Consider the following 27,899-nt stretch of genomic DNA (forward strand, 5'->3'; position numbering starts at 1 on the left):
GGCAGAGATGTCTTAGACTATTCATCCTTACTCAACATACACTCCCAGAAATTGCTCTGTAATGCTTTGAGAACACTACCAGGCAGTGATGAGAGCAGTGAACGGCTTATTAGATTTGAGTGGTGGTGATTTTGGGGGAGGGTGGGGAGGAGGATAGTCTGGAAGAGGCAGAAGGAAATAGGATACCTACCCCTCTTGCAGTCCCAGGCGTGGTGGGTAGGAGACAGAAAGCAGAGACCAGTGAGTCCTCTGGGGAGGCCGAGTCCTCAGGGGAGAGCCAGGTTTCAGTTGGAAAGAAAGCAAATGGAAAGCCCAGAGAAGAGGCTGTGCACACCATAGACTTACGGTGATGGTGACTGACTTTGACTAGTAGAGGGTGCAGGGAAAGGATTTCAGGGTTGAGAAAGGAAGAGAGGTGGAAACAACTCAGGAAAAGGCAGTCTCAGTGCTTTGACTCTGTCTCTGTTTTCAGTTCTGTTGTGATCTTTAAAATCCATCTTTGCATCCTTCTTTCATCTTTATACCTTCTTCAGCCTAACCTAACTTTTCTTGCCCTGTTTTTCATTAGTAGCAATTTTCCTCCTCTGTTTTCCTTCCTACTCCATAGGCCTCTGAGCCTCCCCTTACCTCCTGCGCTGAGCTTTCCCCTGGCTGTGTGCCGTGTCTCACCTGGACTCTGACGGGTTGCATCCAGTGCTCCAGCGTGTCGGTGGTGATGTTGTCGGGCAGCAGCACAGGATCACTAGGGGGGATCATACACAAGGGGGAGCACTCTGCACCTGCAACGACAGACATTCACAGCAGGAACTTGAACTTCCCGGACTTCAGGCTTTTTCATTCTGGAACCAAAAGCTTTGATTTGCCAAGAGCTTTCGACACTACCAGACGTCCCGTTATGATGCTCCTAGGCAGGGCTCATACTCATCTATCCTGTACCCGTGGGGAGACGTTGACAATAACTACTAAAGAGCCACTGCCCCAAGTGGCTCTTTCCTAACCCCTAACTCTTTACTAACTCCTAACTCTTTACTAACTCCCCTCTCCTTTGTGTTATCCAGTATAACCTCTCCTTCAGGAGGCCTGAATCTCTGGGTGCTAGCAATTTAAAGATTAGATCCTGATCCAGTTGATTTCCAATGTCTATCATGATTGATCGATGCCTTTGAAGCATCTTTAATGTCACTTCTGCTTATAAGGTCTCCTAGAAGCTTATGGTTGTGGCAACCATGACCCAAGAACATGACTAGCTGAGGGGAAATGGCCTATAAAACATCCTAAGGAATACCCTGCGTGTTGCCGCACTGAATACAGGTCATTCCATTGGCAACCAAGAGACCTGTGTGGCTAAAGGAGGAGGCAGTGGAAAATCAGAAGCAGATTTGGGCCACGTCTTGGCTTCTTGAAGGGGAATCTTGGGGCATTCCCTTAGAACACGTCCCACAGAATTCTAGTCAAACAAAATACAGTCTCAGGTTTTCTAGTTCCTCATCTACAGATCCGATAATATCCCAGGTTTTCAGCTCTCACTATGCTTCTGTGTTTTCCAGTAATGTTTATTGTATTCAAAACAACTATGTAACTCTTAAGGACTATATATTTATATCTATGTGTATGAGACTCTACGATATCTTACTGTAGAAATTAGGGGCTTGGAGGATGGGGCTCAAGAGGCAAATCAAATCTGAGCTCTGTAGAGTCCATGCCTGACCACAAGGCACAGTACGAAGAGTACCTTGTAGATGGTAGGGATCCATTTAAGAAATAAATGAGGTTTCTAAATAGCTCCAATTACACTCTGGCATTGCACAGTTTAGAATGATCTGTCAGTTTATACCTTGCCTGTGCAGTGCAGCACTTAGTTACGGGTAAGCTCATGAAGTTGCACATAAGTTACAACCCTTGTCTAGGATGCTTAGGGTCAGCCAGGGCAAAAGTGAGCTAACACCACTATAAATCAACTCTAGTCATTGCAATAACACGAGTAAGAAGTTGTTCTGGAGCCTAGTCCCCTGCGGAGAAAAAATGAGTGAAGGGCAAGGCAATCCCGCGCAATCCCCAATTGTCCCTTTCAGGAACTCTCCGCTGCAGTAACAACCACAAGGAGAAGGGGAGCTGAGTACACGTGTGGTGTGTGGCCACACGTCCCCTCCTTTCCTTTTGGAACTACAAATCCATCAACTCACAGCCCTGAAGTGGAGTGGGTGACATGACCAGACATGATACAAGTGGCTTAGCAGTTGTACCAACGTTACACACATGTGGGAGAACAAAAAGAATAATTTTGCCATGAATTTCATTTTCACCAAAGCAGCTAAGAGTCAACTTGTATTTCTATCTTCTCATCTGGGAAAAGAGTGTCTCTGATTCAAGATTGCAGTCGGGCTCAACCAAGGGATGACCTGGGAACAGACTTCACATCCTCCTCCCTTCCTTACCAATCCCGTATCCCTGTTCACACTTGTACTCCACGAGATTCAGCTCGGAGGGAGGCGGTGGGCATTCTCCTCCCAGGTTCTCACACAGCTTGAACTCCTGGGTCCACAGTCCCTCTGTAGTGCAGAGGATAGGTGGCTGGAATACCAAGAAAAAGAACATTTCCACGTTACTATCTTGTTAGCTTCATTTAGAGTAGGAACAAAGGTGATCTGTTTACATCAGAGTGTCCCTGATTTCTAGAGCCCAGACTAAAGGACACTCTTGAAACAATAAAGTATGTTTTAATTGGCACACATGTGCATGTACACACACTCAGATACTTCTTTGCTGTTTCCATCACAGGGGATCATGAATAATTTTGTCATTGATGAAACTCATCAGCAATGTATTCTTCGGATATAAGGGGCATGATTCGCTACTAACCACAGCCCATGTATTCTGAGCTATTTTTGGAATTTTTTCCCAGATGGTGTTGTTTTTCATTGATTCATCCACACTGTCACACAAATGCTGCTTGTGGCAAATGTCAGATATTTTTTCAAGATGAATATCATCCAATGAAACCAAATCATAATTTTCCTAAAGGTGTATTTTTGGTTTTCTGCTTGAATGGACACATTATAGCTACTTTGATCTCACCAAAGTCCTCTCCCTTTCTTCACATGTGTGTTCATTTGTGTAACTCTTGGCTTTATACCCCAAATAGTCTGAAAAAATGCCCTGTCTAGAACACAGAAGTTAGCACTTCTAATAAAATCCAAACAGTAAGATTTTAGAGGTAGATAATTCTCCATTCATCTGGCCAATTCTTCGTTCCTTAACCCATCAGTGCCAACAGATGTGTTTGCTTTCTTAGGGGTCTCATTTTATGACATTTTTTTCACACATGTTCTGCAGGGCTCACCTTTGAGTGTTGGCACTGGGCTAAAGATAATGTGCCAAAGGAGCACTTGAGGTCATTGATCTTTGCCCAGGAAGTCTGCCTGACTTCCTGTCTCATGTGTGTGTGTGGTGCATACAAGTATTCTAAAACAAAATTGATGTTAGTCACACAGCCACGATAAGACTGTGGTTTTCATTTGAGACCTCTTGAGCCAAAATCCTGGGGAGGATAATAGTCAAACAAGACTTTCAGCTTTGCTGAGGAATTTGTGTTTCTGTTCAGAATTCTGTTCTACTACTAAAAAAATAAAATAAAATAAACTAGCATTCTTAGCCAAGTTAGGTCAGTGGCATGCATGAAAGCAGATCACATTGCCAAATCAGGATCCCATTTTTTTTTTAGCATATACCCAGGTGTCCTACCCTTTGGGTTTTTCTTCTTATTCCAGAGGAAGTCCTGAAAATGGGAGAGAATGGTCCGAAATCATTGCATCTTCTGAATTCCCTTTCAAATGATATCAACACCTCTGGTTGGAATCCCAGCTCAGTAATGTCTGTGTGATGGGACTCTCGCAGACCATTTCTACTCAACAGTCTGGCAGGGACCCTTATGATTGGAGACAGCCTGATTCCAAACAGAGTTCAAGAAGCCGCCCTTACCCTCTCAGCTTCCTGGTCGCAGTTGAGCACACACTGGCTGTCCAGCTTGAAGCCATTGGTACACTCATACATGCCTTCAAAGACGGGAGAAGGCGGCTCGCACACCACTGGGGTGCAGCTTCCTTGCTCCCAGACTCCACCTTCCAGGCACTGTATCTTCAGGAACTTGCTGATGAGACAGGAAACAAAATTGCTCATCAGACTCTCACACGAAGGCTGTGAGAAAGACAGGATCCTCAGCAATATGTGATGAGGACTACAAGATAGGCAGAGGCACATGGTTCTTGTTACCCACCATCCCACCATCTCATTCTGATGTCTAAGTTACAAAATTAAAAATGATAGTGTTCAATGGTTAACGCTGTGGCACACTGGCTTGAGCCATTGCTTGTGATGCTGGCATCCCATAGCAGAGCAACGGTGTGAGTCCTGGCTGCTCTGCTTCTGATCCAATCCACTGCTAACGTTCTTGGGAAAGCAGCGGAAGATGCACCAAGTGCTTAGGCTCCACCACCCATGTGGGAAACCAAGATGGAGTTCCTGGCTCCTGGCTTTGACCTGGCACAGTAGACGTTATGACCACTTGGGGACTGAAGCAGTAGATGGGAGATTTCTTTCTCTGTCTTGCTGCCTTTCAAATAAATAAATCTTATAAAAATATTTTTTACTTGAGAGGCAGAGTCACAGACAGAGAGAAAGGTCATCTGTCCACTGGTTTACTTGCCAGACGGCATCGACGGATGGGGCTGGGCCAATCTGAAGCCAGGAGCCAGGAGCTTCCTCCAATTCTCCCATGTAGGTCCAGGGGCCGAAACACTTGGGCCATCTTCTACTGCTTTCCCAGGCCATCAGCAGAGGGCTGGATAAGAAGTGGAATATCCAGGACACAAATCAGCGCCCATGTGTGATGCTGGCCCTGCAGGCAGGGGCTTTGCCTACTATGCCATAGCATCATCCCCAGATAAATATATCTTTTTAAATAGTGAGATTTCTATTAAAAATAGTAACATTCATGTGTTAGCAGTGGTAGTAGTAGGAGTTCTATAGTAATATTTTATGTAATACTCTAAAAATGTTTGATAAACAGTGCAGTATCTAGGTTGTCTATAGTCAAGTTTTAATTGAGATTTTCATCTTGAAGAAGTAAGTCTCACACCTGGTACACTGGGAAACGCCAGCCAGAATGAAGTACAGAAAAGATTATCTCACACTCACGGGGTGAATCAGCTGTGATGTGAGGACTGTCAGTGTTGATATGGTGATGTTTGGTGCTGATGTTTGTTCTCCAGAAAGGGGAGAAGGTGTAGTGATATGATCTTGTTTGAAGACACAGACTCAGCCTAAGCTTTAGAACAACCGTCTCTCCAAGATCGCTGCAACTGTTTTGTTTACAAGTCCCTCTTTCCTTGGAAAGAGCCCCTACCTTTCCCTAGAGTCTCACAAGAAGACATGACTCAATGCTGCCTGGACGCTCGCTCTTCTTCATGCATAGCCGTGGTCCCCAGCCAGAGACGGCCCTGGAGGTGGACAGGAGTCAACACAACCAGGGTTCTTGCTGTTGTGGATGCCATCCCACTCCCCTCTGACTCACCACAATCTGAAGGCACTTTCCATGTGACTCTTTTAATAGATCCCCTTCTGATTCAGAATACTTCTGCTCACACATAAACCTGTGATTCTAAAATGCAAATAACCCTTTAGCCGCTGACTCTTAACTACATGATGGCCTTAAATTGCAATTTTCCAATGTCACAATGTCTTTTTAAAATTTAAATATGTCCACCATCCTTAGCAAGCTGAGTTTGACTGTTGCAAAATGCCCCATGTCGCATGGTCTTAAAAACATGTGTGTGTCTGTCTTTCCTGTTAGATTGGAAGCTTCTAGAAGGCAGAAGCTGGGTCTTATTCTTGTTTTTTAATTCCCACAAACTAAAATATATCAGAGGTGGGCATGGGCACCTGGTGCAGTGGTTAACACACCCCTTTGGATATCTGCATCACATATTTGAGTGCCTGAGTTTGAGTCCTGGCTCCACTTCCAATTTCAGTTGCTCACTAATGCATACTCTGGGAGGCAGCAAGTGATGGCCCAAATCTTTGTATCCCTGTCTCCCATATGGAAGATCTGGATTGAGTTCCAGGCTCCTGGCTTTGGGCTAGCCCAGTCCTAGCTGTTGCAAGCATTTGAGGAGTGAATCAGCAGATGAAAGCTCTCTATCTGTCTCTCTGCCTTTGCTTAGAATGTGTTTAATTTAAAATAATTTTCATAATAAAACGGTCTCATAGTTTAACATATTTAATAATATATACCTAGACATAAGTGTTTTGTTTATTACTAAAAATCAATTTAGGGTCATATTTCTATTTCCAGGGATGTTGAGGATACAAATCTTGTGTTTGACTAGAATTTCTTGGTATTATAATCTATGTGGACAGGGACCTACCATTAATGATAAACATTTCTTTTGATCTACATTTCTGGTGTTTGGCAAGATACCTACATAGATTATATTATTGGGTCCATCAAACAGCACATAATGGCAGCATTTTGGAGAAGAAAATTGAGCATCAACAAAAAGTAGATTGTTCGAATCTCCACAGTCACACCTGTAGGCAGGACATGGACTTGGGTCCACTTGCCTCAAAAGCCCATGGTCCTCCTGCTGCGCTGGGCTCTGGCTGTTCCTACTTTATCTGCGGACCACTCTGACCACTAACAGCATCTTTTCCCTCTGAGCACCCCAGACACCCTTGGACTTGATGCCACATTTGTAAATGTGGCAGAACAGAGGAGTTACCACAATTTTTGTCCTGAGTAATAAATTACATAGAGAAAAGGACCCAGATCTTAGTATATTCCTTAGGAAGTGTTCACACCGGAATTCAGCTGGACAGCCATGCCTCAAACCAAGATAGAGGACATTCTCAACCCCTTGGAAGTCCCCTTTCTGTTTCTTCTTGGATAAAATCCTGACACTCCCACAACACACTTCTGACCCTCATTGGCCTGCTCTTGTACAAATGAAATCACACATTGTGTACTCTTTAGTATACAGCTTCTGTCTCATGAAGAAGATGCTATTTAAAAATGTTGTCCTAAGTCTATTTCCAATGAAAGCTTTGCGATTCTTGTCACTGTCATAAAGCTCCCTTTTGTACCTTTCCTAGATTGGATATCTTACCTTCCTTCATACTATATAGTTTAAATTCTCCCAGGGACTCTCTTCTTTCCACCACCTCCCACAGATTAAATTCTTCCCCTACCTCTGTTGCATTGACAACTTCAAGCTGTAGAGAGCAGGCAATGCCACTGACACCAGGGGAACGGCGAGGCTGTGAAAACCTTGCATGTCAGCATGACTATAAAGGAGAGCCCTTGCTTGGCCAGGAGGACGATATTTTGACTTCATGTGGTATTTTTCTCTGAATTTGTTGGAACACTTCAACCATGGAAATAGTCCTCTCTTTCCCTGCCCAGAGTGAAGAACCATTCAAGAATGCCGATTTTCATGTTTTTTTTTTTTTTTTTTTTTTTTTTGCCAGTTTAATAACCTCGGGGGTGAGGGTAGACAGATCAAGCTTGGATGAGGAAGAGTGAGTTTGGGTGTTTTGGGTGGCACTCGGACAACATGACATGCTCTGTGCTGCAAACAACCAATAATAATGGGAGACAGACAGTTCTAGGGTAGCAAGAAAAGCAGCAGAGTTTACACAGTGGACCTGAGAGAAGGTGCTATGGGCATAAGTGAGGAGAGGCTACCAGGGTCCTGGCTCCCTAGATCCAGTTTCCTTTTTAATTTTTTTTTTTCATTTTATGAATTTGAAAGCTAGAGTTACAGAGAGAGAGAGGGAGAGACAGAGAAAGAGATCTTCCATCTGCACCCAAAATGGCTGCAATGGCTGGAGCTAGGCCAGGCTGACGCCAGGAGCCAGGAGCTTTTTCCAAGTCTCCCATATGGGTGCAGGGGCCCAAGAACTTGGGCTACCTTCCACTGCTTTCCCAGGTGCATTAGCAGGGAGCTGGATCAGAAGTGGATCAGTCGGTATTCGAACTGGTGCCCATATGGGATGCCTGCATTGCAGGTGGAGGCTTAACCTGCTACACCAAAACACAGTTCCCCAGTTTCCTTTCAATAAGGATTCCTAGGCCCTTTTTGACCTCCTGTATGGCCACCCATCTCTCGAACAATCTTTCACAGCTTCTGCCTCTATATCAGATGATGCCACTTAGTACCCACTGTTAGTTAGATTTATTGCAAAGCATCTGATTGGTTCCTCTTGACCCAATAGTGAGGGCTGTCTCATTCTGCTTGCTATCGGCTTGCTAATGTACCTATAAGCCTGAGTCTTCAGATCCAATAGTATGGATCTTGGCACTTGAGTGCCACGATCTGATCCTGGCTATTTTATTCCAAAGGAGACCATGATTGTGTCAGGAAATCAGAGCACCCTGGATTCTTCCCAGTGCCGGGAAATTTGGTTTTCCCATCCAGCCTCTGAAGGGGACTAAAGCCTAAATCTTACCATTCACCTGCTGAAGTTTCGATTACTTAGTGTTATGGACTGTGTCCCACTCCCTCCAACTCACTTGGTGAAGTCCTAACCCCTGATGTTCTAGAAAGAGGCTAAGCCTTTGGAAAGTTATTAACTCGTGAGAGTGGAGCCCACATGATGTGACTAATGCCTCTATTAGAAGAGACACAAGGGCTTGCCTTCTCTGTACCCTGCCATGTGAGAACACAGCAGAGACCACTTGCCACCTGCAAATCAAAAGGGTGATGTCATCAGAGAAGGGATCTTCCAGTACTTGATCTTGGGCTTCTCCACCTCCAGAACAGTGGGAAGCATATGTCTGTCCAAGACACCTGTCTATGGTATTCTGTTGGACCAGTCTGAGTGGATTGAGACCCTGGAATGGCAGGACTCTGACCTGTCTAGTGTGCTACAACTGCCTCTGCGTTTCTTCTAGTTTGGTGAGGTTGAGGGAGTAACTTTTTTTTTTTTTTTTTGACAGGCAGAGTGAATAGTGAAAGAGAGAGACAGAGAGAAAGGTCTTCCTTTTTGCTGTTGGTTCACCCTCCAATGGCCGCTGGGACCGGCGCATCATGCTGATCTGAAGCCAGGAGCCAGGTGCTTCTCCTGGTCTCCCATGCGGGTGCAGGGCCCAAGCACTTGGGCCCTCCTCCACTGCCTTCCCAGGCCATAGCAGAGAGCTGGCCTGGAAGAGGGGCAACCGGGATAGAATCCGGCGCCCCAACCGGGACTAGAACCCGGTGTGCCAGCGCCGCAAGGCGGAGGATTAGCCTGTTAAGCCACGGCGCCGGCCGGGAGTGACTTTTTATTATTTAAGATAACTAAGGAAAAAAATTGGTTTATTCACAATGGTTTAATTCCTCCACATAATGTGTACAAATAAAAAAACTAGGAAACTTTTTGAAGTCACGAGGTGAACAGATTTGCATTTCAAAGAATGATGACATTGGATACCAGATTGATGAACACATACGGCACTTATCAAGACATAGATTCCAGGGCTTGTTTGGTAGTCCGTTCCAAGAAACTTTCACATAAAACATTCTACTCATGTCTAGCAAAACCCTATATTTTCTTCATCCATGTGGAGTGAGTGATCTAAAATATCTTATTTTATAAGCAGGAAACTGCACATTTATTACCACAGAGATGTCCTTCCTAATATCACAGAGTAAGCAAGTGATTGGCAAAAGCAATTAATATCCCCAAGTTTTCAGCTCGTAGTATAACACCCAACCATTAGAGCAATGGTTTCTAAGCAACTTTGGTGGATGAGCCCCATCAGAATCTTGTAGAAACTACTCTTAAAACACAAATTCCTGGCCGGCGCCGTGGCTTAACAGGCTAATCCTTTCGCCTTGCGGTGCCGGCACCCAGGGTTCTAGTCCTGGTTGGGGCGCCGGATTCTATCCCGGTTGCTCCTCTTCCAGGCCAGCTCTCTGCTATGGCCCGGGAAGGCAGTGGAGGATGGCCCAAGTCCTTGGGCCCTGCACCCGCATGGGAGACCAGGAGAAGCACCTGGATCCTGGCTTCGGATCAGCGCGGTGCGCCGGCTGCAGCGGCCATTGGAGGGTGAACCAGCGGCAAAAAGGAAGACCTTTCTCTCTGTCTCTCTCTCTCACTATCCACTCTGCCTGTCAAACAAACAAACACAAAAAAACAAAAACAAACAAACAAAAAAACACAAATTCCCAAGCCCACAGAACCCAATCTCCTGGGGCTGGCCTAGGACTCCAAATTTTTCAACTTCCTAACAGGTTTTATATGCAACCAGGTTGGCAAACTGCTAAAATACCTGTGACTTTCTCATGGTAATAAAAGTAATCCATAGGTGAAGGAAACAGAGTGCAGGGTTGCCCATGTAACAACCCTGTAGCTGTACTGTGTGGGTTTTCTAAGCATCTAGCTTGGGCTAGGGTTGCTAGTCAGTCTCTGATCTCTTACTCTAAATGGTATCATGAGGCGTTGGGGTTAGGGTAAGGTTTATATTTATTTTCTCTCCAACTTCTCCAGACAAATCACCAGTTTCCAAGCTAAAAGGTTTTTTTCCCAGTTTCCAGAATTTGTGGTATCCACCTAGTGCTGACAATCCAGATGAACTCTTTCTGCTTCTTACATCATTGGCAGAAACGGAGGTCTTGTCATCAAGACTTGGCTGAGAGTTTGATTGATGCTGTATGAGAAACACATGAATCTACCCCGTCCTTCTATCAGCACTGAACGGTTTTCAAAAGTAAATAAAAGCATGATTTGTTGAATCCAGGAGAACCATTATGTGGCTGCCAACCCAGGGCATCTGGTGTCTCCAGTGCTCCAGTGGGTAATCCCTCATGAGTAATAATACTAACAGGAAAACAACATTAAGCACGTAAGTGCTAGGCATTGTACAGAATAGTGTGTATCTATAGCAATACCATTTCTGTCCTCAAACCTACCCTGCATGATGGGGGGCTGTCATTTTCTGAGCCCTCGATTCCCTCGTCTCCTCCTCCATGATCCTCAGCAGCAGTGCCATTTACCTGTTGCTCAAACTCTTACCCCCTCCTGAGCTCCTGTCCAGTTTTATTCAGTTGATCTGTAGGTACTATCCATCTCGTCTCCCAAATATTTCTAGACTCTATCTCCATACATCTCCAATTCCACAGCCACGACATCAGTGCAAGCCACCATCACTCACTAACTGCACACCCGACTTCTCTCCACGCCCTGGCACTGGCCAGAGGAGATGTTCACAGAAGTAAATTAATGAGTCAGACTGTGCAATTTCCATGTGTAGAACACTTCAACTACATCTGGTTGCACAAAAAAATAAAAATCAACATGTTGCTTTCACCTACGAGGCACTGAGTGATCTGGCCTCATTCAATACCATGCAACCACCTTCTTTTTAAAAACTTTTATTGACTTATTTGAAAGACAGATAATGAGAGAGAGAGAGAGAGAGAGAGAGAGAGAGAGATCTTCCATCTGCTGGTTCACTCCCCAGATGCCTGCAACAGCCAGGACTGGGCCAGGCTGAAGGCAGAAATTGGGAGCTCAGCCTGGATCTCCCCTGTGGTCGGCAGGGACCTGCCTTTGAGCCACCCTAGGTCTCCTGCCACAGGACACGAGTGCCATCCTTTTGGCTCATGATGGTTTTCCTTTGCTCTTCCTCTTGCTGGCCCCTTCTCTGTCTTTATGTCTAAGTATAATTTTTGTCAGCACAGAAGATCCTTATCTCACCCCCTAACTTTTCTTTAAATCAAAGCATCTTTGGTCCTTTCATAGACTGCATAGCCTGTAATTATTTTGCTTATTGGTTTTGCTTGTTTACTGCCAGTCTCCCTCCACTGGAATATGAGCCTGGTGACCTTGTTTACTATGATGTCCTAGTACCCAGGACAAGGCCTGGTACATAGTAGGGGCCGGTAAATGCTGGTACACTGAATGGATGAGAGTTCATTGTATAGATCAGGTAAGGAAGGTGTGGAAAAGGAAAATAGCTTTCCTGCAGTTATCACACTATTGAAGGTACCATGACGCCTACATCATAATATGGAACTGCTTGTGTCCCTAGGAATGGAGTTAGAAACAAACCGCCTCTCCCTAGTTATTGCAATTGTGTAGTTTCCTACCCTAAAAGGACATGTAAGAGAGAGGCAACTGCATAATACTACATTCACTTTATAGGCTAGGAAAACGAAGTATTAAATGGTGAAGTGCTTTGCTTTCTTTCCATGCAAAACAGAGCCTCTCTTTCAGAATGAGCAACCTGCTAACTCCTAACTGTGTATGGGCTGTTCTTGCTCTATGCCGCAATACTCATTCTGATGTTTGGAATTTCTGCTGCTAACTCTGAGGTCTCCAGTTTGGGAGGTGCACTGAGGTCCTAGTCCTAGGTCTAGACACCTAACATGAAGGCGGGGGTATCTTCCTCATCTCCCCATTTTTCACTGCCACTGTCGGAATTGTCCACATCACTCCCAGCCTCTTTCACTTCCAGCCAGTTCAGCTGCTCACTTTGTTTTTCTGTGAGATCCTTGACCTCTCTGATCCTTTTTCTGTATTTTATGACAGGTTTTTTTTTTATCAAATATTAAATTTACTTTCTGACCTAAAAGCAACTTGAGGTTTCTTGAATGCATGAAATTTAAACTCAAATGTAGACAACAATCATTAGCACTCTTCTGCAGAACTACCATTGGTTTCTGACACTGGGGGTTTGAAACACAGGGATGAACTGCACCCAAAAAACTTTTAATGGGAACTTCTTGCCTCAGTCGCTCTCACCATTCATTATTTGTCCATCTTATGTTCACACAAGAAGTATTCACTGCGCAGCTAATATATGCCTGCTTATTGATTAGGTCCTGCCCTTGAAGAAGCAAATATAAATGCTATAATAGGGACGAAAATACTGATTTATGAGAGCCCAAAGAGGCAGCCAATAACAACGCCCAGAGACATGAAGGATACCAGCAACGGAATACATTGAAATGAGTTCATTAGGTAGAGAAGGAGGAGGCCAGGACAGGGAGAATAAACAGTCTGTGTAAGAACCACGGGTGTGAAAGGTAGCACAGCTTCAGGAATCTTGGTCAGAAGTGTAGATGGAGAAAAGTGTACATAGCTTCCTTCTCTCTGCCCATCTCTTAACCCTCCCCATTTTCCCATGGCAGGTAAGGTAACAATTCTGGCAACAACAGGGTAACAAACTATAAAATTCAACTTCAGAGGGCTCTCTAATTTGCAAGAAGTCCTTTTATCATCTTCAAAAGTTTCAGTACAAACTTTTCTTTACTGTTTCATCCCTGTTCTTGGTCAGCCCAACTCACAGACAGGTGTGATCAAAAGTGCTCCCAGGTGTATACACAGGCCAACACCTTCACCCAGGAATTAAGCTCATCAACCACCTCCCATCACAGTTGATCCTCAAGAACGCTGTTCTTTGCAGGGTCCCTTGACCCAAAGCCTCAGCAGTAAGATCTAAGCCCACGAATGTGCTACCAGAACCCATCGCAGGACTAAGCACTTGGGATGTACACAGGGGAATCCTATACTCTCCACTGCTGCCTTGCACTGGGTGAATCCCGTCAGGAAGAAAATGTGGGGCAGTGACTGAAAACAGACGCTCTGGGATCAGAAGACTGGTGCTGGAACTCCAGTTTGAATTTGGTACTTCACAAATCTCTGACTTCATACAGCTTATTTAAGCATTTTTGTCCTCAGTTTTCCAATCTAGAGTAGGGGATGATTATACATTCTTCACAGGGTCATTAGAATTTATGAATTAGTGAATTCAAAGAACATAGTACAGTGACAGGCACATACTCCAACAATAGTAGAAATCATTAACGAGCACTAATACCAAAGGACCCATGCAGCCCTCTCCCAGCCCCACCCCAATGAGTGTGCGATATTAACACTGTACTCAATCTCCTCAATTCTTCTGATTTCTGTCCTACCCAGAATCCCTCAGGAAATCATTCAAAACCTTGGTTTGGCCTAGGCTGGCCCATCACCAGAGAGCCAAGGCAAGGTCACAACCAACATATTTACCCACTAGGTTGAACAAAGGGTTAGCAGGAGCCTGAGATACAAGTGGGGTAGGAAAAGGGAAGGTAAGAGAGAGTCAAGGGGCCGGTGCTGTGGCACAGCAGGTTCAAGTTCCAGCCTGCAGCACCGGCATCCCATATGGGCGCCAGGTCGTGACCCGGCTGCTTTACTTCTGATCCAGCTCTCTGCTAAGGTCTGGGAAAGCAGTAGAAGATGGCACAGGTCCTTGGGCCCCTGAACCCATGTGGGAGACATGGAAGAAGCTCCCGGCTCCCAGCTTCAGATCAGCCCAGCTCTGGCTGTTGTGGCCATCTGGGGAGTGAACCAGAGGAATGGAAGACCTCTCCACCCCCCCCCCCCGCCTCCCCTTCTCTCTCTGTGTAGCTCTGACTTTAAAATAAATAATTATTTAACAAAAAAGGAATGAGTCAAGGAGTAAAGTGATGGGCTTAATCCTATGGGTTCATACACAACAATTAGGCTGTTACTCTTATTAGACAAGAAACTTTATTCTAATGAATACATAAGTTAGCAGTCAAGGTAAAGACAGAATGTTTCACGGTAAGGTTTGCCCTTGCGTGGCCCTGAAAGTCACAGGGAAGTTTTATGTGTTCAGTGGGTTTTGTGCTTGCAATGAGGAGGTGTGTGCTCGCCACCAGAGCCCTGAAAAGCCTGTAGCAGGGAGCTGGCCTGCACTCAGGTGTGTATTTGAGTGGCCAAGTCTCGTAGCAGAGGTTCAGTCCCTTTGAAGCCAAAAGGAGCTGTAATAAATTAGCTTAAAGCTCACATTATCCTACAGTGGCAAGAGAATTGAAGATTTCAAGGATAAACTTTGAATGTGTTTACTATAAACACTAATTATAAAGTCAGACAAAGCCTTAATGGAAAGAAAATAAATTTCTATTTCTCACAGACGCATGACTATAGAGATTACAGTGTGTTTCTTACTTGGCAAATATATATAGCACATTTACGTATATATACATATGTTTAACATCTATTCATATATGTATGTATACAGTGGTATGGCACAGAGCTTAAAATTAGATTGCTTTCCTAATTGAAAAATGTGTATTTATTTTCATCTATTTTAAAGTCAAAGGAAAAGAGGGAGGTGAAAGACAGAGATATCTTTCATCTACTGATTTACTTCCTGAATGCCCACAACAGCCAGGACCAAGCCAGGAGACAGGAACATCACCCAGCTCTCCCATATGAATGACAGGGGCCCACGTACCTTAACTATCATCATCTGCTGCCTCCGAGGGTGCGTTAGTAGGAACCCAGACTAGAAGCGCAGTATCCAGGACTGGAATTGGCATTCTGATATACTTAATGCAGGTGTTGCAAGCTGCTGCTTACCCACTGAACAACAATGTCCACTTTCCTAATTTTTTTAAAAAAAGATTTATCTATTTATTTGAAAGGCAGAGTTATGGGGGCAGTGGTGAAGAAGGAGAGAGACAGATCTTCTATCTGCTGGTTAACTCCCCAAATCACTGCAATGGCTGGGGTTGGGTCAGGGCAAATCTGGGAGCCTACATTCCATCCAGGTCCTCCACGTGGGTGACAAATGCCCAGGTACTTAAGCCACCCTTCGCTCTTTTCTTGGGTGCATTAGCAGTGAGCTGGATGGGGAGGAGAGCAGCCAGGACTGGAATCAGTGCTCATACAGGATGCTAGCATCGCGGGCAGCAACTTAACCTGCTGTGCCACAACACTGCCCTACCACCCAAGGTCTTTTAACATTATAAATCTAGGACACTTAAGAAATTTTAACATTGCATTGACTGCATACTTGCAGTTCATGAACCGGGTCCTTCTTTCCCTGCCTATGCTAGTTCAGAAGCTGTTGAACCTCAGAGGTTCAAGCTACTGTGCTAAAAGATCAACAGTCTGAACATCTGTCATGTCTCCATGCCCTGGCTTGTCTCCTTGTACGCCAGCATGACCCTGTTTGCCCATTCCACCTTTAAGTATGCCCAGGGCTACACTGCTATTTCATTTCCCTTTCTTGTCTTCTCCCCCACATCACTGTTTTGTGTTTTTTCTTTTTCTTTTCGGGGTCTACTTGACACCACTGCAGGACTGAGTTGACAGTGGGATGATGTAAAATACACTGGAGTAGGGGGGTTTCTTTCTTATTTTTCAGTTTAATGAACTTTATATTTTAATGTGCACTTCTTTCAGTGGTGGGGAAATGTGTCTTTCCCCTCATCTGGTAACTGAAGACCTGTATTTTCCATGTTGAATGCCAATCTCAGCCTTCCTGATCTCTGTGATGCTTTCTTTAAGTACAGGAGCCAACCACAGATGGGAGAGAAATGGCTGCAGCTGGAAATGTGGCTGAGTATATTGTTTGTTTAAAAAGTTTTGCTGTTAAACACACCAGAAGGGCACCTCATGGGCATTAACACTGGGAATCATGCTGGTGGTGGTGGTGGTGGTGGTGGTGGTGGTGGTGGTGGTGGTGACCATGACAACCAGCAGCAGCTGCTGCTGAACTAAGGCATAATGTGACCAAAAATGGTGCTCTTTTCTTTTTATGTTATTATCTTCCTCAAACCTGTAAGCACCTTCATTGCCTGAACTCTGCAAATACAAATAGTGATGCTCAGTATAGATCAGCGACTTGCTCCAGGTCAAAGAATTAATAAACAACAGAGTTAAGATTCAAACGTAGGTCTCCCGAAGCCCAGCGCCTGTATAATTAACCACCAAGACATGAAATAAATCTCGGGCTAAGGAAACCCTTCTTAGAAGTTTGGCCAAATTGTCCTCAGAGGCTTCAGGGAAGTGCTTAATTTTAAACTCAATTATAGAAATCTTAGAAATATTCCCAAAGGTCTATTTCAAGGGAGATGTAGAGTCAGTTCTTTGGGGTGTGAATTGAGAATGAGTAACCAAAAGCCATTAAGAAAAAAGAATAAAATTTTGGCTTGTTCAAGATTACCCTTAGCATTCTGACCACTTTATGTCTTTGTAGTATTTGTGTTTATAATATACCATTGCTTCCCTTTTTGGTGATAGTGATTATCTACTACTTCTCTCAATGGTATTATATCTAAGTGTTGGCTCTTACTGGTTAATACAGATACTTTTAAAGCTACAAACAATGCAAGATTTCTGTTTGCTTTACAAATGCAGAACAAGAAGCCCAGAGAAATGAAATGATTTGCTCAAGACCAAAAGCCTTGTTAGCAAGGAGCACTGACTTTGGTGTTGGAATGGCTTTGATCCTAGCCTCACCATCTACTGGCTACTCAAGCAACAGAGGGCTACAAGTCTCAGTTTCCTCATCTGTAATAGCAGACAATAATAACTAAATGCAAGGTAAAATACCACATTCTGTATCATTATAATCTCATAATGATTACATTATTCTGTTATTTTGTTAGTGCTAAAATCTACTGTCTTTATGACAGAAATAGATGGGGTAATGCATGCAAAATACTTTTCCATGTAACATGTAGTGATTAATTATCAACATCACATTGCCTCGTCATCAACCCAACAGAATGGGGCCTTTACATTATTTAACTCTCTGCCAATCTTTAAAGTGAACAGAGAAAGGTCAAGTATGCATGCAGAGCCTGAGCCGCTCCCAGCTTCTTCCCTCAATTCAGATCAGACAAGGCTCCACTGAAGGTGTTCACCAACCAAACATTTGTTAAACAGTAAGTAGTCACAACTTAGGGCCTATTTATTGCAGTCTTGACCTACAGTTGTGTTTACAGAACTTAAATAGATTTATATACTTTGGAAAAGTTGATACAAAAAGGATGGCTGTTTACTACTACCTTCGAAAGATCTGACTGCTCCAGTTCCTTGAAGATGGCATCTCGATGAATGAAATACAGAAGGAGAGACTGGCTAAGTAAAGTTAGAAGGTTGGAATCAATTAGAAGTTAAATTAATTATGAATCCTAATGAGGTTAACCTAACCTTCACACATAAAGATAATGTGTAATGAGAAAAGGCAACTGTGGAAGTGAAAGATAAGGAAGAATATAATATGGGCTTTTTTTGATAAATTGTAAGTCAAACACATTTATTTTAGCTTCTTGGGAAGTCAGGTTAATGAAACAGAGGTGTGATTAATGATGATGGGTGCGTGGAAGTAAATTGCATGGAAGAAAAAGAAAAATGGCTCCAAGGAGAGTTGCTGCGTGTTATACAAGTGGGAAGAGCTCCCGAAACCACACACACTTACGGGCTCTTTGGAGTTACAATTCTGTTTGCATTTTCTTTATTACCATCAAAAATAAATAAACCTCAAAGAGGCATGTGCAACCTGAAATGCAAAAGTGCTGCTCCACTAATTTTGAACAAAGACATTTTTAGGGAAACTAAAATGAGTGTTCTCACAGGAGTAAAGGTTTCACTAGACCAGTGCTTCTTGACCTTGGCTGCACATGGTATGCACTTGGGAAGCTCTGTAAAATACTGATGCCTGGGCCCCACCCCCAGAGAGTCCAACACACAGATACTCATTGCTTGGATATGGGGCTATGTGCTGATGAATCCATTAGAAACTGAAGATGTCCCACGTGAAATATGCATTTAGGGGCCAGGGCAGTAGCACAGCGAGTTAATCCTACATCAGCATCCTACATCAGGGCACCAGTTGAAGTCTTGATTGCTCTGCTTCCAGCCCAGCTCCCCGTAACGTTCCTGGGGAAGCAGTGGATGACAGTCCAAGTTCTTGGGCCCCTGATACCCACGTGGGAGACCCAGATGGAGTTCCAGGCTTCTGGATTCAGTCTGGCCCAGTCTCAGTCACTGTGGCCATTTAAGAAGTGAACCAGTGGAAGGAAGATCTCTTTTTCTGACTTTATCTCTCCCTTTCTCTGTGTCACTCTGCCTTTCAAAAAAAAAAGTAAATAAAATATATACCTATATATGTATATTTACATGCATTTAATCCACCTATCCTACTCAACATCAGCAACACAGCACACTACAGAGTATCAGCTATTTACTTGTATGATCATGTGGCTTCCACAAGACAGTATTAATAGTTACCCTGGGGGAAAAAACAGAAGTATCTAAATCTGAAGTTCAATTTTTACTAAATGCCTATTGCTTTCCCACCACCACTTATCAGAAAATTGTAGGTCACAACATTGTAGTTAGGGATAGTCTCTAGTTGGTTTGAGGCATGAGATGGACATTAGAATGTTTTAAATCTCCCTGGGTTCTAATGTATTATCAACTATAAGAACCATTGCTCTGACGAGCTTATTGAGAGGCTATGCCTGTTTCTGTCACTCTTAACTATATAGAGTTGTGCTAACCAAGCATAAATGTTTGTTGAATAAATGAAATTGAAACTATCTTTGCAGAATGACCATTCCTTCCATGCTGCCAAGATAATTCCTAGAAAGAAAACATACACTATTAACATTTTCTTCTACCCTAAAGCACTAAAGTAGAGATCTCTACCATTTTATAATGATAACCTCTTCTTGAGGCTGGCATTGTGGTACAACAGGTTAAGCTGCCACTTGTTTGCAATGCCAGCATCCCTTATCAGAGCACTGGTATATGACCTGGCTGCTCTGCCTCTGATCTAGCTCCCTAGGAAGGCAGCTGAAGATGTTCCAAGAACTTGCACATTTAAACCTATGTCATATGTTGCCTTGATTATGTTGAGGAATGTTCCTTCTATAACAAATTTGCTTAAGGTTTTTATAATGAAAGGATACCATACTTTATCAAATGCTTTCTTTGTACCTATTGAGCTAATCATATGGTTTTTATTCTTCAATTGTTAATGTAATATATCACATTCATTAATTTGTGTATGTTCAACCATCCCTGCATACCAGGGATAAATCCCACTGGGTCTGGGTGAATGATCTTTCTGATTTGTTGTTGGATTTGATTAGCTGGTATTTTGTTAAAGATTTTGCATCTGTGTTCATCAGTGATATTGGTCTATAGTCCTCTTTCTTTGTTGTATCGTTCTCTGGCTTTGGAATGAAGGCAATGCTGGCATCATAGAAGTTTGGGAAGAGTCTCTCCTGTTCAATTGTCTAGAATAGTTTGAGAAAAATTAGAATTATTTCTTTTTAAAAAATCTGGTAGAATTTGGCAGTGAAGCCATCTAGTCCTGAGCTTGTCTTTGTTGGGAGGGTCTTCATTACTAATTCAATCTCCGTCTTGGTTATTGGTCTGTCTAGGTTTCCTATGTCTTCATGACTCAATTTAGGTAGATTCTGTGTGTCCAAGAACCTATCAGTTTCTTCTAGATTTTCCAAGTTGTTGGCATAAAGCTGTTTGTAGTAATTCCTGATAGAGCTCCTGGTTTCTGGCTTCAGCCTGGCTCAGCTCCGGCTATTGCCACCACTTGGGGAATGAACTAGCAGTTGGAATCTCTCTCTCTCTCTCTCTCAATCTCTTTCACTCTAGCTCAATCTTTCAAATCCACAAATAAATATTTTTAAAATGTCTCCTTTTTCCCCTCACCATTTTTTAACATCAACTTTAACACCACAATCCTATTGTGAGTTTCCACATAAATGCAATGCTTTCATCTATTCAAAAATGTATTATTGAGTACCTAACAATGGTTATAATAGCTGCTGGGCACATAACTAAACAAAATAGACATAGCCTGTTGTTGACTCTGGAGGGGCCATCAGACTATAATCCGTGGCATGAGTCACGTCCTCGGGGAAGTTCTGTGTGCAGAGAGAGCCCCTCAGGGAGGCAGCCCTCTTACACAATGCGGGGGGGGGGGGGGGGGTCTTGTAGACTTCCTGGAAGGAACCACATGTACACTAAATGTAGGAGAGGACTTAGCTAAGCAGTACGTCACTGTTGGGAGAGCTCCAGGCAGAAGGAGTAGCATGTTTGGAGGTCCAGGGAGACGCTTGCTATGGCTCCATGGCAACAGAAGAGGTGAGAAACATTAGCGCTGCCCTGCTACAGAAGGTGTTGATTGTGACAGCTGGAGAGAAGTTTTCTCCAGGGAAGAGAGTGCGAGCCGAGACCAGAAATACGCAGGGCCCAGATAGATTATGAAGTTATTCTAAGTTTTTCCCCCTAGGTAAGATGGAAGAAAGACTGGTCATTCAGTTGTACGTGGGGGAATACTATAATCAGATGTGGGTATTCTAAAGATTGTTTTTACTGAAAAGTGGTGAATGAGTTGAAAGGGGAAAGACTGGAGTCAGAAAGATCAGTTCTGGAGTGAAAAACGATGGTGGCTTAACTAATGAGAAGTGGCAGCAGAGGTGGGGAGAAATGGGGTCGTATTCCACTGCCTTCCTAGGCACAGTAGCAGAGAGCTGGATTGGAAGCAGTGCAGCTGAGACTTGAACTGGCACACTAATGCAGAACGTCAGCATCACAAGCAGTGGCTTACTCCAACGTGCCACAATGCCAGCCCTGAAGTGGGCATGTCTGAGAGTCAGCAAGATGGTGACATTCAGCAGAGTTAACACCTGATTTCAGAAAGAGTGACAGATACTGAAGAGGTTTACGTGATGTGCAGGTGCCTGGCCCTACCAGCCTCTTGGGACACATAAAGATGTTCAGATTTGAAAGAAATTACAGTAGGCTGTGTTTTCTACAGCTAGGAGTTTGAGGGGCAGATGGGATACCCAATGGCTATTCTATGGGCAGTTGGCCTTCTCGGCCTTCAGGCCCTCAGAGAGAGAGACCATACGGCCGGTACGAATTCAGGAGTTATCAGCAAGTGGATAGAAATCAAGGCCAAGGGGTAAAGGAGCCCCAACCCTGACCAGTGCACAGAGCAAGAGAGAAAACAGAACTCAGAAAAACACCAGCACTGAAGAAATGGGCAGAGATAAAAAGGTTAGAAAATGAAATTGAAGAGACAGAGAGGAAGAAGGAAAATTAGGACACAAGACGGCACAAAATAAAATAAAAAAAGAAGCGTTTCAAGGAGGGTGTGACCAGCTCTGCTACCTTGGCTGCCTATGTCTTATTCAGGGGTCCTCCTTATTCCTAACCCAGAGACCGGCACAGAGCTTCCTAGGGATAAATGTGCCACTCCTGCCACTCCCAGGTGGAGTGCACTGGAGCTGGAACGCCAGGTCTAGCACTTGTCTTGAAACAAGAGGCTAGGGAAGAAACGAGAATCTATTGGACCCACCTTCTGGTAGTTGTTTCCTTCTGTTAAAGAAAATGAAACAAAAGCGATACCTAGCATAGCACCTGTAGTGGGTTCCACAGTCTATGGAGTACTTTCATGCCGCGGGATAGGAGAAATCACTTCTAACGTTCTATAGCACACTAGGATAACGATGATGGACAATAATGCATTGTATATTTCAGCATAGCGAGGACAGAGGATTTTGAATGTTTCCATGCAAAGAAATGACACATTTTGAAGGTGACAGATATGCCAGTTATTCTGATCTGATCATTACACAGTGAATACATGTGTTGAAACCATAGATATGTACCAATTACTATGTGTGAATTTAAAAACCAAGAACATATTTTAAAATAAAATGTTTTTAGCATCTTATCCAAATGTCAGGCTTAAAATGACGTGGCTGGATAGAAAAAATATTATGGATATAAAAACTGAGACATAGGAATATTGAGTATAATGTTCAGGATCATGACGACGAATTGAAATCCATCCAGTGCTCCTCTTCCCCCGCAGTACACTGTACAAATTCATGAAATTAGCCTGCGTCCTCTCTCTCCTGATCGATCTTCCTGCCTGTTTTCCCCAGTTTCTTCTCTTCGTGTCTGCATGTCCCAGAAAGAATTCTAGAGTCCCATTTGTACAACGCTGGACTTTTTCCACATGGGAAGAGCAAGGCTGACATAGTTCTTTTGGTAAACATACGCGGCAAGTGACAGCAATTTACGTCCAGCTTGCCAACTTCTGATTACCAATCCACGGCCTGCTATGTAAACAGGTGTAAACCAAGATTTAATCCGTTTACACAGGGCGGTAAATAATTTAATCTCCCCTCAGCACGGTGCTTGCGAATGTAAATGTTTAAGCCAAAATTGATGCTGACGTTGTGATGCAAGCGTCCAATTTCTCAGCCAGAAAAGCTCTGTCCACAAGCGGCCGTCACGTGCTCCTGCCAGGGGGCAGGGATGCAGGACGAGGCAAAAGACCCCAGGCAAATGGGTGGAAGCCTCATTTTTCTCAACATAAAACCTCAGCCATGGACCTGCAGAGCTGGCCATGATCTCTCTACCCTTAATTCCTCCCGGCCCCAAGCCATTTCTCTCCTCCTTGATTCTTCTTCCCCATACTATTCTGCAAATGTCTGAACTGGCTGCTGGGGTGTGAAAGGAAGACAAATGAGAGAAAAAGCAAGAAAACAGCAGTCTTCAGTCTGCATGGAATAGCATTCTCACTTGGAGCCCCACCTGAGCGTTCACTATCTGTCAATGTATATCATTGCATTTAGAGCCCAAGAAAATCATGTGGCTGTCAAAAACCATTTACTGCACCTGCGAGAGTTCACAGGCCCAGAGAGTACCTCTACCATGACTACGTCATTCATAGCATCCATGTTGCAGTAAGTCTGACTCTTCCCTCTGGCGGGTGGATGGGAAAGGAGCTTGTGCAGGGTCTTCTGTGTCTAGGAAGGCCTGAGAGCCACAGGTTAGCGTGGCTGGGGATCCAGGGGAAGGGTGCGCGTGAGCCAGAGAGGACATGGCCTCATTTTCCTCTGTCCCCTTAGAGAATTCTGGCTTGCAAGCAAAGTTCGTATCTCCTGGCACCATTGGTAATGCCATGGCCGGGAATTTGTTAGTTAAAAAATAAAGTATTAAAATTAAGAAAACCTATAGCCAGACTTTGCGCAAGTCCTTGATAACAAATGGATTTGATTTTTTCCTGTACCTACATAATTTATGATAGGAAACATGTAGCTACTACTTACTAAACACATGGAGTTTCCTTCTCGAAACATTTTTTTGTTTGTTTGTTTGCTTGTTCAGAAATAGTTCATTTTTCTTAAACCATTTGTTGAGCAACTGACAAAAGCCAGGCATGGGGATGGGTGTGTGACACCAACATTACCCTCAATTTGCAAGGAGGAGCCTGAAACCCAGAGGTAAGCAGCTCAGCTGTGAAGGGTGGGTGGAGATGTGAACCCCAGCATGAGTCTTTTGAAAGCCCTTCCTCTAAAACCATGCTTTAAAGCTCCTGTTCATTCCCAGCATTCCGCACCCCACTTCCAACTTCTGATGGCTTAGAACGCAAGGTCTCCTGGCTATGGGTCTAGGAGTTTTAGTAATAGCTCAGATGTGTTGAGTCCAGTTCCAAAAATAAATGTGCTGAGTTTTGTGTTTTACACGTGTGATTTCATTTAGCATCTACATGAGATAGATGTCATTGCTATGATCTCTGCTGTTGTTTGAATGTGTTCCCCCCAAAAGCATGTGTTGGAAATTACTCTTGATGCAACAAGGTTAGGATATGGGGCCTAATTGGCAGTGTTAGGCTAGGAGGGGTCCACTGTCATGAACGGATGGATGCTGAGTATAAAAGCACTTGAGGCTCTCTCCCTTGTATCATGCCTTCTGCCACATTATGACACAGCAAGAAGGCCCTCAGGAGTGGGAGTGCAAGTGCAGAGCCTCAACCTGGACCACCCAGCCTCCAGAACTCTGAGCCAGATTATTTACTGCTGTTTATAAAATACCCAGTCTGCAGTATTCTGTTACAGCAGCACAAAACAGACTAAGCCAGTTCCCATGAGGCAGGTGGGGAAAATGAGTCAAAGAAATAAACCCCCCAATAGCACAAAGCTACCCAGGTGTCTGACTGGGGACTAGTTAGGTGGTTTCTCCTAAAATTTGAGGGCGGGTAGGCTGTGCAGTAGAGTGGGATTCAGCGGCAAGGACCACACCGGGGATACTCCTAACACTTACTTCCCAGGAAAAAATACAATCTAAATAGAATTTGAATACAGATAGACACAAACAGCACCTAAGTGAGACTGTGGAATCTCCCGTGGGAGAGAACGCCTTTACAGGAAACACTGCAGGTCACCCACCTGTCATAACAGAAAATGGCAAGTGAAGAGACATACAGAGAAAAACCACACAAGCAATGGGCAACCCAGAAGTTCTTAATATTATCTCCAAAAACCAGAGTGTGAGATTTCCAAGAGAGAGAACAGGGGTAAGGTACGAGAGCAGGTAGGGCCATGAAGGTCAGGGTCACAGCAACTCACCTCCTGGCTTTAGTCTCCACACTTTGCAGCGCGTAGTAGCCTGGTTTGCATTCGTATCTGCAGACGGTGCCCACGTCGTGCTGGCCGTGGAGACACTGAGGCAGGAGCAGGTTGGCGTTCGGGATCACAGGAGGAGCGTCACACTCCAGCTTGCAGTAGACTTCAGGGAGAGACCAGAGCCCATCTTCCAGACAGGTCAGCCATGGGCTCAATCCTGACTCCAGGAAAGAGAAGCAGGGGATGCTCAGAGCAGGGAGTCCAGAAATCACAGCAGAAATGAAAGTCTGCCAACACTTTGGCATTCTTGGAAACACACATCTTCACCGAGCAGGGTCTCTAAACTGGCACATCAAATGTTCATCTGATACCTTGCTACCCACAGAGTGCCCTTGTGCTCCTATTACTGATGAGGAGTCAGATAAATACTTCTTAGCCTGAAGGAAAGAATGGTTATCAACCAAACCATCACCTCTCTTCCCACCTATAAATTATAAAAATATAGCACTGATAGCATCATGGGAGCATTAAAGTAATAATAGATGATACTTTAAAAGTGCTGATCACTGCCAGGTGCTGTTCTAAGCCTTTTAAATGGACTAACTCTTGTAAACTCTTCAAAGAACCCAAAGAAAATAGATTCTGTTATTATCCTGTCTGCAGACGAGGAAGTTGAGGTTCGGTAACTTGCCCGAGCTAGTAAGATGCAGAGTGAGGATTTGAACTCAGGCAGTCAGGATGTGGAATTCTGTTTGTACACACCGCACCCCAGGGCTCCGTACACTTCAGGGTTTCTTTCAAGTGTACTCCATGGACTACTCACACTAGTGACATGAAGCCCCCAGACCTGCTAAATCAGAATCTCTTGGAGTGAGGCTCAAGAATCTGCATTTGGAACAAGCTTCCTGAGTACCTGTTAGGCGCACCAAAGCCTGGGAGGGTGGTGAGGTCAAGGGTGGGGGTGGGGGGCTGTCAAGTATAGCAGGTTCCTCCCCATCTTCATCTCTAACCAGCAGTACAGCTGGGGAAAAATATATAAGGGGACATCAAAAAGGTCATGGAAATATGGTATTGAAAGGTATGTTTACTTTGGTGAAAAACACTTTGAAATCCATGGATAGTTTTTTTCTTAACAAGCATCCTCCAAGACCTTTTTAAAATTATATTTCATCTACTTGGAGAGAGAGAGAGAGAGAGAGAGAGAGAGAGAGAGAGAGAGAGATCTTCCATCTGCTAGCTCACTCCCCAGACACTTGCAAAAACCAGGACTGTGCCAGACCAAAGCCAGGAGCCTGGAACTCAATCCAGGTCTCCCATGTGGACGGCAGGGGCCAGGCACTTGAGCTGTCACCTGCCGACTTCCAGGATGCATTAGAAGGAACATGAGTAAGTAGCAAAACAGCTGGAACCCAAAGAAGTGCGCCCATGTGGGATTCGAGCATCACAAGCGGTAACTTAACCTGCTGTACCACAACATCCACCCCTCTTTGATGAGCGTTTTGAAGACCCATTATATAATTGTGTTCTCATCTGTAAGATAGAACTAAACACATGTAACTCACAGGATGATAGAAACTTAAATTTCAAACTCTGCATGATAAAGTACATCTTGATTACTAATATTATTGGGACAATTGTGCTAGTTGGCTTGACGCTGCAGTGCACACAATAAACTAAAATCAGAGGAAAGGTTCATTAAGGGGATCCCGAACTGGTGCATCCTTCAGGTAGTTGGAAACAAAGAACAGGGATGCCCTTTGGGATTTTGCTGATATTACTAGAGGAGGGCGGCTTGATGAAGCCAATGGGAAGGGCACCCAAGTCCCCCAAGGCTGAGGAGCTGAACAGAGTTTGCATGTATTTCCTGACTGGCCAGACAGTACCTTGAAGCTTGGCTGGTGCAACACAAGAGATAGAGCAGCGCTTCAGGAAGTCGGTTCCCTCTGGGCAGGAGAAGGTGGCGTGGTTCACCAAGGATGGGTCAGGAATCCCACAGTCAAGAGGCATGCAACTCACATCCATGTCCCAGTGCCCAGAGGAACATGTGAGCAGGGTCTCCTTCTAGAAACAGAAGATTTGCCTCTGTCAAGTTCACATAAACCGGTTCATCAGAACATTTGTCGTTTCTAGGCTTTGGAAGCAACCTGGTATTTGTCCAAATATTCAAAACAGGTAAAGTTACTTTGCCTGTCTGCTTGTTTATCCCTAGTTGTTTTAATACACTATCTCGCAATACCCAGGCCTGATACTGAAGAAAGAAACCCATTAGTTAGTGTAAGAGAATATTGAATGGCAGGCTTCTCAAGGCCAGTTCTACTGCTTGTCCTCTTTGCTCTTCCAGGTCCGTCCACCACCATCCTCCTGGCCTGGGTTCTGGAGAGTGGAGAGGAAGGGAGAGAGGGGGGTCAGGGATTGTTCTTCCTTTTCCTTCCAGACGGGGTCGCTGCTGTCACCACATCCTCGGGCAGCTCTTTCTTCCTGTGGACTCCACCGCTCCTTGCTGTCTGTTTGTCAGGCAGAGGGGTGGTCACAGAAGCTCTTTATCCCGGGATACTGCGCCATCTCCTTGTGAGTTCTCTAGATCCTGCCTCTAGCTCTGTAAGTAGTCCCTTTATTTATTTATTTATTTATTTATTTATTTATTTTTTGACAGGCAGAGTGGATAGT

General features: G+C 44.2%; 1 protein-coding gene across 1 annotated transcript in view; it reads right to left on the reverse strand.

Moving 5' to 3' along the window:
- Positions 1 to 27,899, reverse strand: part of PAPPA2 (pappalysin 2) — a 275,884-nt gene that overhangs the window by 58,031 nt on the left and 189,954 nt on the right. Inside the window, exons 15-19 of the mRNA XM_062193837.1 lie at positions 27,116 to 27,293; positions 25,236 to 25,449; positions 3,979 to 4,147; positions 2,436 to 2,571; positions 670 to 779 (exon numbers count right to left, since the gene is read on the reverse strand). Of these exons, the coding sequence (XP_062049821.1) occupies positions 670 to 779; positions 2,436 to 2,571; positions 3,979 to 4,147; positions 25,236 to 25,449; positions 27,116 to 27,293 (807 nt within the window). The remainder of the gene's footprint in view (positions 1 to 669; positions 780 to 2,435; positions 2,572 to 3,978; positions 4,148 to 25,235; positions 25,450 to 27,115; positions 27,294 to 27,899) is intronic.

This window comes from Lepus europaeus, chromosome 5 (assembly GCF_033115175.1).
Source record: "Lepus europaeus isolate LE1 chromosome 5, mLepTim1.pri, whole genome shotgun sequence".
Taxonomy (NCBI): domain Eukaryota; kingdom Metazoa; phylum Chordata; class Mammalia; order Lagomorpha; family Leporidae; genus Lepus; species Lepus europaeus.